Genomic DNA, 11,789 nt, shown 5'->3' on the forward strand with positions numbered 1-11,789 from the left:
AAATTATAATTTAAGCATGTGTAACAGTCGTAATTGTGTAGTAGCTCTTAAGACATTCTAGTATCTCTGATGACGTCACATGTATGTGCCGCTGCTGGACTGAGAAGGACATGTAGCTCTCTTAAGTTTAGTAACGTTACGGGTTGTTTGGATTCTGCTTATTTCATGCATGAATGTATGAAAGCAGCCGTTCAACCGGGCTTGTAAGGTTGGCGAAGAGCATTTTATTAAAGGACAACACTGTGGAATTCCCAGTTCCAGTGTAGTTATGAGTTTCTAACCGTCCTGTCGAGTCTACCGCCTCCTCTCCTCCCTTAAACACAACCCGAAGCGTTACAAATGGCGCCCGAACAATGTCTCTTGGACTTCAGAATGCAGTATCCAATACCAGCTAATATTTGAAACGTGAAAGAAGTACTTTGCAGAGCACAGTCGTTTTGCAAATAGTTCAAAGTTTAAACTGGCATGTTGTTCATCTTTTATCTGGTCATTTTGTGGAATATTTAACAACTAGAAAATGGCACAAAATAAGAATATTTGTCCACTGATTGGCTGCTGTTAGGCCTACTGATTATAACTTGAATATTCATTGCATTTTTCAGACACCTGTGAAAATAATTTCTATTCCCATGACTTTTTTGTTCTCTGGGAAATTGTCTTGATGATAAATACAGAAATGAGCATAAAAATCAAAACATCTACAATAGTGATAGTTATATTCATGATAAAATAATAGTAAAATAAAATAAAAATGTTCGTTTTTTGGTGTTGATTCCCTGATCGGTAATCTCTGCTCTATGTGCTCATTGAGCTGTTGTCTGTCGGTTTCCTACAATTTCCTTCATACTTTTTTGTCGTTTTACTATCAATAGATGAATAATAAGTAGAACGACTGTTATACTTATTACAACAACAGTTTAGAAGAAAAAGTAGGATGGGGAAGTTAGCTTTTAGCTGCAAGATACAGATTAACAGAGGGTGGAAAGCTGGAAAAAATATCAGTGAAATTAAGTTTTAAAGTGATGTGAAATCAGAATTGGCAGTTTGCATGCCTTACTTTTCTTCTTATATGCTCTATAAGCTCCATATATTAAATTTTCATATTATCCACTTTGCTGAAGTGAACTCATAGGGGCTAAAAAATGATAAATTTCTCCTTATTGCGTTACCGGAGCTGGTGAAGATCTCTCATGCTGCAGAAGCTGAAAGTTTATTAGATCTCAGAGGATTTGCAGGCCGAGTCAGCAGGCTGCGTTCCTGGCAGATTTACTGTCAGCCATCTTGATTTGGAAAACAAAACACGTAAATACACTTTAGTCTCTTGGATCAGTTCATTTCAGCAATGAAATACTCTGAGAGGAGCACATTTAAAATGAAAAAGCTGTTGCTCTTAGAGTTTCATTCATCTTCTGCACCAGGTGTGACCTTTATTTGTCCTTCAGGCGTTAGAGAAACGACAGTAATGAGTAAATTTGGCTCCAGATCTGGAAGAACTCCTGATTTAAAAGCTGTGCCATGATTCTGCTGTAAGCGTGTTAAAGCTGCCGTATCTCAGTGATGCTAAGTGGATTTTAATGGAGCCAGCTGTGTAAATCGCAGAAGGCTAACTGCTTTGTTTCCGTGTTTTTATTTATAAACCTCCATCTGAGAACCTCAGGTATTCATATGTGTGGGGAAAATGTGTGGCCTATTAAAGGAATTACGTTGTTTGTCTTTTTACTGTAGCAAATGTTTGTTTTTTTTGCCATCATATTCTATTTCCTACATCAGAAATCAATACTGAAGATTTCTAATTGTATCAGAAGTAAAGAATATTTACAGATATTTTTTCTGTTTTGTTTGGTTAAAAAATAAATAAATTATGTTCTGTGTTATTAGAACTGAAATCAATCCATGTGTCCAAATAATATTTAGTAAAACTGATTTTCAAAGTTAGTCCTCAGTTTTGAACATAATTAAAATGGGACTGAATGCATTTTTGAGCACATGAAAATAGAAATATGAGAATATTTCTGCATATTTTTCCAGATTAAGATCAAGATTTACTTTAGTCGTTTAATCTATTCACTAGTGGTTTGCTAAAAACAATGAATGCACAAACAAAATTAGATCTAGCAAAACAAAAAAAACATTTTAAATCATATTTATGCCAAAACCTACAAATCTCTACTAAATACAGATTAATTATTGTGAAAAAATCCGAATTAAATCATTTTTAAACAGTCGTTACACTTGTTATTCATATTTATCCCACTGATTACTATCTCTAATCGACCGGAAAAGATGTCCTTTAATGTGTAAAATTACGTCAGAGCTGACGTTACAGTTTTCTATACCGGAGTCGCTTGCGCGCATGCGTGAAGAAGGACATAAATTGAGATTGCTCCACATGACCTGAACTCAAACCGGTTCTTCCCGATCTGCAAGGTAAGACCACTGAACCAGTTGTACGTCTGCAGGTGTATTCAGCTGTTTACTTTTAGCGAAAATAAAAGTTATTAAATTTAGTACACTACGTAGGCTGTGATGACGTCATTATAGAGCAGTTAGTGGTTTATTAATCCTTCATGACAGCCGCTTCTGCTCCGATGTTTCTATTTGTGACGCTGTTTTGTGACGCTATTTTGCACGCTGCAAAACCACAGCAACAATAGAAATGTTCAGCTAGAGCAGCTCTGATGTTCATATAAGGATCATTTTTACACCATGTTTGATTTTTAAAGCTACGACATGGAAATAATTAGTTTATTAATGGCAGATTCTATTGAACCTGGTCCCAAGAGGAAATTTCTTTTTATATATATATATATATAATTGTTTAGCAAATTAAATAAATTATTTCAGTTGCTCAGGGCAGAATCAAAAAGGGGGTGCACAAGCACCAAATAAAAAGGAAAATAATTTATTTGACTGCGTTGAACAAGTTTTATTTTGGTTGTATAGATTAATGGAGAGATGGTGCAGCCGTGTTAATTATTAAGTCTAATGAGCAGTTAAAACAATATCTAAATCATAAAAATCGCGTTATCAAGGTTTCAGTCTTTATAGAACCGCCCTGCAAAATAATAAATATTTTTATTGACGCTTTGGACAGCAAAACATACCGTACAGCAGTTTTTATTGAAGACTTTCGACACCATTGATTACGAAACACTAAGAACAAAACTTAACAGTCTTTCTGCAGGAGGCTCTTAAAGTTGTACTGTTAATAATTCATTACTGCTCTTCATTAAGAGTAATCCATTGATTAAAGCCTTTTTGTTCAAAACAAGTTTAGCCTTTGACCGTTTTTAATTTTCCCTAAATAAATTTGTGTTTAAGTGGAAAAGTTTAGCTTAAAACCGTTTGATTCAAACAAAAAATTAAACATCTTGCAAACATAATACAAAGTTATTGTCTTCTATTTGCATAATATTTTTATTCTTTTTTAAAAGGCTTCCTTTTTCCTATCTAAGGTTTGTAAAAGATACCTCCAGTAAACTCAGAGCTAACTACATTTATTTTAAATATAAATTAGTAATAATAATAATAACCATTACTTTTATGCTGATGATACTTGGATTACATGTAGCTGCAGCAAGTTTAACTGTGGACTTGGTGATGGTCAAATGTTCACCACGTCTCTAACTTTAAATTAATTTTCTGTCGTTTTCAGAGTGTTTTTGTTTAGATTTTCAACCATTTGTTATAAATTTAGCCTTTTAAAACTGATTTGTTGCTTCAAAACAAAACAAAACCAAACCAATTTCCTTCTGTTTTCATTTCCCAGGAGCCTTCAGTCTTCATGCATCGTGTCTTTGTTTACGGCTCCCTAAAGAGGGGCCAACCCAATTACCCCTACATGACAGACAGCCGTAATGGAAAGGCCGAGTTCCTCGGTACGGCTGTCACCGTCCAGAAGTATCCACTGGTGATCGCTACCGATTACAACATCCCCTTCCTCCTCAACCTCCCAGGCCAAGGCAACAGAGTCCATGGAGAAATCTACCAAGTGGACGAAAAGATGCTTGAATTCCTGGACAGTTTTGAAAATATCCCCACCATGTACCAGCGGACAGCAGTGGAGCTGGAAATCAAGATGGCGGACAGAGAGGAGAAGTTGTCGCCTGGAAGCATCATGGAGGCGTCTGTGTACAGCACCACCACCTACCAGCCAGACTGGCCATCACTGCCCACCTACGACAACTACGACTCCAACGGAGACCACGGACTAAAATTCATGCTGAGGGAAGACAGAAAGTGGGCTTCAGTCGAGTGATGCTCATAACTTCTATTCCCCTGAAAATCACTAATATACTAAAACCAAATAGGTCTTGAACACAGGCAATATTTTTCTCAAATGGATATTTAGGTGCAGAAAGCCAGAAAGTACCTGATGTTATGTGCAAATCAACAAAATTGCTTAATGCTAAATGATGAACAGGCTGCATTAGTGCTGCACTTTATCAAGTCAGAGGACTCCAAAGTGCTTTACAATCATTCATTCTCTTATGAAGGTGAGCCACATTGCAGTTTCTTGTTACCCATGTTTTTCACAGATCTTAAAAAAACATCTTACTGTTGCAAAACATCCAATTAGCAATAATTAAAGCTGTATTTCTGAAGTTATGAACAGAATAATTTCAGACTGATTCTCCTTGCAAGCTCTTAGACCAGTGGTTCTTAACCTGGGTTCGATCGAACCCTAGGGATTCGGTGGAGCCTCTGCCGCGGAGGTAAAGACACACTTGTGTAAAGTCGTGATGACGCGCCGCTTTGCCATCACTTGCTGCAGAGGATCACGTTACATTGCTTAGCCAATCAGAGCTGCGGAGGAGCCCTGATTAAAGGAGCTCCACTCTCAGCATGGATTTGAGCTTGTGTCTTTCAGCAAAACTCACCGTTTTTACCAAATTCTAAATCTGTCTAAATAGTCTAAATCTGCTCCTTAGTCGCATCTTTTCGGGGTGGGTACTGCCCCTAGTGGTGTGGGGGTGGTTAGACAGCTAATATAATTACATTACTGATGTAATTATATTACATTAGTAATATAATGTAATATAATTACATTACTGATGTAATTATATTACATTAGTAATATAATGTAATATAATGTAATATAATTACATTACTAATGTAATTATATTACACACAAAGTATTTTGTGTGTCGGGGGGGGTTGGAATAAGAAGGGTTCAGTGAATGCGCATATGCAACTGGGGGGTTCGGTACCTCAAAAAAGGTTAAGAACCACTGTCTTAGACGAAGGAGTATTTCAGAAAATTGAGAGAAAATAGTGTAATAATCCCAAATAATGTGACAAATAAAAGTATATTTTTAGCTATTAACATCACCTGTAATGCAAAAAACTCAGGTTGGTTTTTTTATAATGATGTCTTTTTACAGTACTGTGAAAGAGTTTTGAATCATACCTAATGGTTCTTTCCATCAAAAAAGAAAATTATCTCAAGTTTGTTGTACCATCAATTCAGAAGACTTTAAAGATTTTAAATATGTTTATCTTCTTTATCATACCATGTTGACAGATCAATGTACTCATCTATAAAAACTGTATTTATAATAATATAAAAATAACTTTACTACTATTCCCGTGAGTGGATGAATGGCAAAGGTCTTATCAAAATATGTTTTTGGTCAAATTTCTAAACAGGCGCTTTCTTCGCTTCTGTAGTACCTTCTTATTCCAGCAGGTGACAGTAAAACGCCTTCACTTTCAGCTGAGGTCAAGTCAAACTGCGTTAAATCAAGTTAAATTAACTTTAAGACAAATAATAAACCAGAGTGATTGTGTTTCTGGGTGTGATTTTGCTCTTAAAATACCCAGAATCCATTTTTTCTACTGCTGAGAAAGACGTGCGACCGGCGTCGCTTGTGCGCATGCGTGAGCCAATATCCTGCAATTATTCCTAACATTTATCGTCCTGGAAGGTAGGAAGATCACTGCGTCCGTTTTACGTTTCTTGGGATTTTCAGTTGGTAGGGGCTCAGTAAAAAACTACGGAGGCCGGAATGACTTCGTAATAAAAGGTGATAAAATAGGATTTGGACGCTGACGTCAGCCTTATGGCTCATTAAACCGGTCAGACAGCAGCAGATCGCTGGTTTCTCCTTCCTCTTCTGTCGCTCCTGCTCTTATACGATGACATTAGTAAATGCATAATTAAAGATCCGCTAAAATAACATCAAAAAAGGAAAATGCTCGGTTGTAATGCAGAGTTTACGAGTGCTGACCTCAGTTCAGTGTCAGTTGGCTCCTTACTAAAGTGTTGTTCATTCATAAACTCGGTTTAATCTGAGTTCAGTTCAACCTTAGAAATTTGTGTTTTTAGTGCTTCCATATATATAGGAGTTTACGCACTTGTTCAGAAATCTTAAATATAGAGGTTTATGTTGTGTTATTTTATGGAGGGCTACAAGGGACAAAATTCAGTAAATCCATCATGTAGAGTAAAATAAATGTTTAAATAATTTAGATGAAATTCAAGTTCATTAATTTTGTGTGTTTTAAGCTGCAGTTTGAAAAAGGAAAATAATTTGTCTTCTCCCAGTGCTAACTAGAAATAACCAATCAGTGCCAGGCGGTGGGTCTTGGCGCCGTCAACTGTTTAACAAATATGTAAAAACCATGGTTTATAAAAGTTACATACTGCAGCTTTAAGTTGTATTTTTTCTAGATTTCTAACTAATATTGATTCAATGTAGATTAACAAACCAAAACTATCCCAATAACTCTTCTTTATTTCCCAGGTGCCTTCAGTCTTCATGCATCGTGTCTTTGTTTACGGCTCCCTAAAGAGGGGCCAACCCAATTACCCCTACATGACAGACAGCAATAATGGAAAAGCCGAGTTCCTCGGTACGGCTGTCACTGTCCAGAAGTATCCACTGGTGATCGCTACCAAGTATAACCTTGTCTTCCTCCTTAACCTTCCTGGACAAGGCAAGAGAGTTCATGGGGAAATCTACAAAGTGGACGAGAAGATGCTGAAATACTTGGACTGGTTCGAGAAGGTTCCCACCATGTACCAGCGGACAGCAGTGGAGCTGGAAGTCAAGATGGTAGACAAAATGGCGGACAAAGAGGAGAAGCTATCGCCTGGAAGCATCATGGAGGCGTTTGTGTACAGTACCACCACCTACGAGCCGGACTGGCCATCACTGCCCTTCTACGAAAACTACGACTGCAACGGAGACCACGGACTAAAGTTTGTACTGAGGGAAGATCGGAAATAGTGATGCAGATGAGTAAACTGCCTTTAGTGCAGGGGTGCCCAAAGTTGGTCCTCGAGGGCCGGCATCCTGCATGTTTAGTTCTCTCCCTGGTTTAACGTACCTCGATCAAATGATGGCTCGTTAGAAGGCTTAATAGGCACATTGACAAGCTGGAAAGTTTGTTACCACCAGAGAGAGATCTAAAACATGCAGGATGCCGGCCCTTGAGGACAGACCTTGGACACCTCTGGTTTAGTGCCTTTAAACCCACAGAGGGCGTCAAGAGTTCTAGCAAATGAGTAACGAGTCACTAACTGATTAAGTTTAAAACCAGATTAGGAATTCACTTGTTAAAATACACTCAAAGTCTTGCATTTTTATCCAAAAATGTTGTTTTTTTATGCTTTGTCTTTTAATGAACAACTTTGTGGGAGACAATCAGCTGTTAGCAATATGAAAACGTTAAGCTATAATAAAGTGTCTTATTTTGTCTTCTTTAAATGTGAAGCAGCCTAGCAGAGGGGTATTGTACAGCAGATGTACTTTGAGTTTTTTATTGTTTATTCTGGTGTTCAGTGTGATTTGACTGGACCGCTGTGTCCTGAAACACTGGATCAGATCTTTTTGGGTTGTTTCTCTGGTCTAAGTGTGTTTTGTGATCTGGAGAGTCTACAGCCTCATCCTGAGGTATTTGTGTTGCAGGAATATGAAATAGATTTTATTGTGTCCTGTGAGGCTAAGTATTTCCCGGGCTACATTTGCTTTTGTTTTTCTGCAGTTCCACCTTAAAGTTTGATGCAGCTCTGCTTTCCTGAATGGATCATCTTCATCTCCACTGCAGCAAACAGGCAGATCTTTGTTTTATGTCTAAGCTCTGATTTTCATATCTTGCTAAATTGCAGGTTTGAATATTGCAATACTTTCCTAAAACAAAATAGACCTGCAGAAAGAAATTACTAATGAAATATCTTACATATCCATAGTGTTATGCTCTATATAGAGATGTTCGTTAGCTTTGATTGTATATCTCACAATTTTGTAATTTATCATTGTTTATTCAACTCTGAAAGCTGAGAGGCTTTGTTAATATTCTGTCCTAGAATGCGGTTAGATGTGCCCTTTTTTTGTTGTTGAGCACCTGCCCTTTAGTGGCTTCTGCACGGCCCTGATTATCTCTAATCGTCGGGGAAACGATGTCCTTTAATGTGTAAAATTACGTCAGAGCAGATGTTATAGTTTGTTTTTTTTACCCGAGTCGCTTGCGCGCATGCGTGAAGGACATAAACTGATTGCTCCATATGACCTAAACTCAAACCGGTTCTTCCCGATCTGCAAGGTAAGACCACTGGACCAGTTTTACCTCTGCAGGTGTATTCAGCTATTTACTTTTAGCAAAAATAAAAGTTATTGAATTTAGTACACTACGTAGGCCGTGACGACGTCATTATAGAGCAGTTTGTATAGAGCAGTTTGTGGTTTATTAATCCTTCATGACAGCCGCTTCTGCTCCGATGTTTCTATTTGTGACGTTAATAGATCTATAATTAAAGATCTGCACGCCACAAAACCACAGCAACAATAGAAATCTTCAGCTAGAGCAGCTCTGATGTTCATATAAGGATAATTTTTACATCATGTTTGATTTTTAAAGCTACGACACGGAAATAATTAGTGTAGTAATGGCAGATTTTATTGAACCTAAGAGGAAAGTTCTTTCTTTTTTTTTTTTTTTTTTTAAATAATCGTTTAGCAAATTTAATAAATTATTTCGGTTGCTCAGGGCAGAATCAAAAAGGGGGCGCATAAGCACCAAATTTAAAGGAAAATAATTTATTTGTCTGCGTTGAACAAGTTTTATTTTGGTTGTATAGATTAATGGAGAGATGGTGCAGATGTGTTAATTATTAAGTCTAATGAGCAGCTAAAATAATATCTAAATCGTAAAAATTACCTTATCAACAGTGGTGGAGAAAGTACTAAAAAATTTACTTAAGTAAAAGTACAAATACACAGTCAAAATGTACTTAAGTAAAAGTCAAAGTACCACATTAACATTTACTTAAGTAAAAGTAAAAAAGTACTGGCTTTTAAAAATACTTAAGTATTAAAAGTAAAAGTACTTGCTGAATGCATTACCTAATCGCTAATATCATTAAGTGTGCCGATCGTATTTAATTTTAATACATCAGAATGTGCCATTTTAATTAACGCTACCACAGATTAAACATGTTCTTATTGTGTTTATTCTCTGTAACAGTTTAGACTTAGATATGTGATTCTATGAATCATAATTTCAGGGATGGAAACATTTTGTCTCCTGTCCTAACATAGCATGAACTTCATTAGTCACATTTATTTAGAAAGAAATCTAACTGAAAGGGGATGTAAAGAAGGTGCGGGCGGGATGGAGGACATGCAACCAAGGAGCCATGTAGCAGAGTTGTAGTCAAGACCACCGAACCCGAGACCAGCACCCTGCGCTAAATGACACAATAACATTAAGTTTACCTATCAAAATTGGTTTTCAGATTGGTCTGAAAAATCCACATTCCCATAAAAACACCTAGATATTAAATACTTAGAGCTGAAATATATTTAACCAGTATCAATTACGTAACACTAAGAACAAAACTTATCAGTGTTTCTGCAGGAGGCTCTTAAAGTAATTCATCACTGCTTTTCGATAAAAGTAATCCACTGATTAAAGCTTTTTTAAAACAAGTTTAGCCTTGACCGTTTTTAATTTTCCCTAAATAAATTTGTGTTTAAGTGGAAAAGTTTAGCTTAAAACCGTTTGATTCAAACAAAAAATTAAACATTTGCAAACATAATACATCATGTTGTCTTCTATTTGCATAATATTTTTATTCTTTTTTAAAAGGCTTCCTTTTTCCTATCTAAGGTTTGGAAAAGATACTCCAGTAAACTCAGAGCTAACTACATTTATTTTAAATATAAATTAGCAATAAAAGTAATAATATTTACTTTATGCTGATGATACTTGCATACATGTAGCTGCAGCAAGTTTAACTGTGGACTTAGTGATGGTCAAATGTTCACAAACTCTCCAACTTTAAATTCATTTTCTGTCTTTTTGTAGCGTTTTGGTTTAGATTTCAACCATTTGTTATAAATTTAGTCTTTAAAACTGATTGTTGCTTCAAAACAAAACAGAACCAAACCAATTTCCTTCTGTTTTTATTTCCCAGGTGCCTTCAGTCTTCATGCATCGTGTCTTTGTTTACGGCTCCCTAAAGAGGGCCAACCCAATTACCCCTATATGACAGACAGCCGTAATGGAAAGGCCGAGTTCCTCGTACGGCTGTCACCATCCAGAAGTATCCACTGGTGATTGCTACCGATTACAACATCCCTTCCTCCTCAACCTCCCAGGCCAAGGCAACAGAGTCCATGGAGAAATCTACCAAGTGGACGAAAAGATGCTTGAATTCCTGGACAGATTTGAAAATATCCCCACCATGTACCAGCGACAGCAGTGGAGTGGAAATCAAGATGGCGGACAGAGAGGAGAAGCTGTCGCCTGGAAGCATCATGGAGGCGTCTGTGTACAGCACCACCACCTACCAGCCGGACTGGCCATCACGGAGACCACGGACTAAAATTCATGCTGAGGAGGACAGAAAGTGGCTTCAGTCGAGTGATGCTCATAACTTCTATTCCCTGAAAATCTCTAATATACTAAAACCAAATAGGTCTTGAACACAGGCAATATTTTCTCAAATGGATATTTAGGTGCAGAAAGTACCTGATGTTATGTGCAAATCAACAAAATTGCTTAATGCTAAATGATGAACAGCTGCATTAGTGCTGCACTTTATCAAGTCAGAGGACTCCAAAGTGCTTTACAATCATTCATTCTCTTATGGAGGTGAGCCACATTGCAGTTTGTGTTACTCATGTTTTTCACAGACCTTAAAAAAACATCTTACTGTTGCAAAACATCCAATTAGCAATAATAAAGCTGTATTTCTGAAGTTATGAACAGAATAATTTCAGACTGATTCTCCTTGCAAGCTCTTAGACCAGTGGTTCTTAACCTGGGTTCGATCGAACCCTAGGGATTCGGTGGAGCCTCTGCCGCGGAGGTAAAGACACACTTGTGTAAAGTCGTGATGACGCGCCACTTTGCCATCACTTGCTGCAGAGGATCACGTTACATTGCTTAGCCAATCAGAGGATCACGTTACATTGCTTAGCCAATCAGAGGATCACTTACATTGCTTAGCCAATCAGAGGATCACGTTACATTGCTTAGCTAATCAGTGCTGCGGAGGAGCACTGATTGAAGGAGCTCCACTCTCAGCATGGATTTGAGCTGTGTCTTTCAGCAAAACTCACCGTTTTTACCAAATTCTAAATCTGTCTAAATAGTCTAAATCTGCTCCTCAGTCGCATCTTTTCGGGGTGGTACTGCCCCTAGTGGTGTGGGGGTGGTTAGACAGCTATATAATTACATTACTGATGTAATTATATTACATTAGTAATATAATGTAATATAATTACATTAATAATGTAATTATATTACACACAAAGTATTTGTGTGTCGGGGGTTGGAAT

The 11,789-nt window shown here is 37.2% G+C and overlaps 1 protein-coding gene and 2 pseudogenes across 5 annotated transcripts; all 3 read left to right on the forward strand.

The window, feature by feature from the left end:
* Positions 1-2,340: 2,340 nt before the first annotated feature.
* On the forward strand, positions 2,341-10,983 carry LOC103476806 (gamma-glutamylaminecyclotransferase C pseudogene; annotated as a pseudogene). 2 transcript variants are annotated; one of them, XR_014084089.1, is made up of 3 exons: positions 2,341-2,427; positions 3,770-4,351; positions 10,965-10,983. The product of XR_014084089.1 is annotated as a gamma-glutamylaminecyclotransferase C pseudogene, transcript variant X2 (transcript). The 2 variants fall into 2 exon arrangements; XR_014084086.1 differs by lacking the exon at positions 10,965-10,983 and having other exon boundaries at positions 3,770-4,465.
* Positions 5,640-7,300, forward strand: LOC103460836 (gamma-glutamylaminecyclotransferase C-like). Of its 3 annotated transcripts, XM_008403158.3 has the most exons (3): positions 5,937-6,026; positions 6,747-6,855; positions 6,940-7,300. In XM_008403158.3, exons 2-3 carry the CDS (start codon positions 6,762-6,764, stop codon positions 7,230-7,232), a joined length of 387 nt encoding a protein of 128 aa, XP_008401380.2. In that variant the 5' UTR covers positions 5,937-6,026; positions 6,747-6,761; the 3' UTR covers positions 7,233-7,300. The 3 variants fall into 3 exon arrangements, with proteins under 3 accessions (XP_008401379.2, XP_008401380.2, XP_008401377.2); XM_008403157.3 differs by lacking the exon at positions 5,937-6,026 and adding an exon at positions 5,640-5,927 and having other exon boundaries at positions 6,747-7,300; XM_008403155.3 differs by having other exon boundaries at positions 6,747-7,300.
* On the forward strand, positions 7,917-10,831 carry LOC145554390 (gamma-glutamylaminecyclotransferase C-like; annotated as a pseudogene).
* Positions 10,984-11,789: the final 806 nt, after the last annotated feature.

This window comes from Poecilia reticulata, chromosome 2 (assembly GCF_904066995.2).
Source record: "Poecilia reticulata chromosome 2, P_reticulata-male-v2, whole genome shotgun sequence".
Lineage (NCBI taxonomy): Eukaryota > Metazoa > Chordata > Actinopteri > Cyprinodontiformes > Poeciliidae > Poecilia > Poecilia reticulata.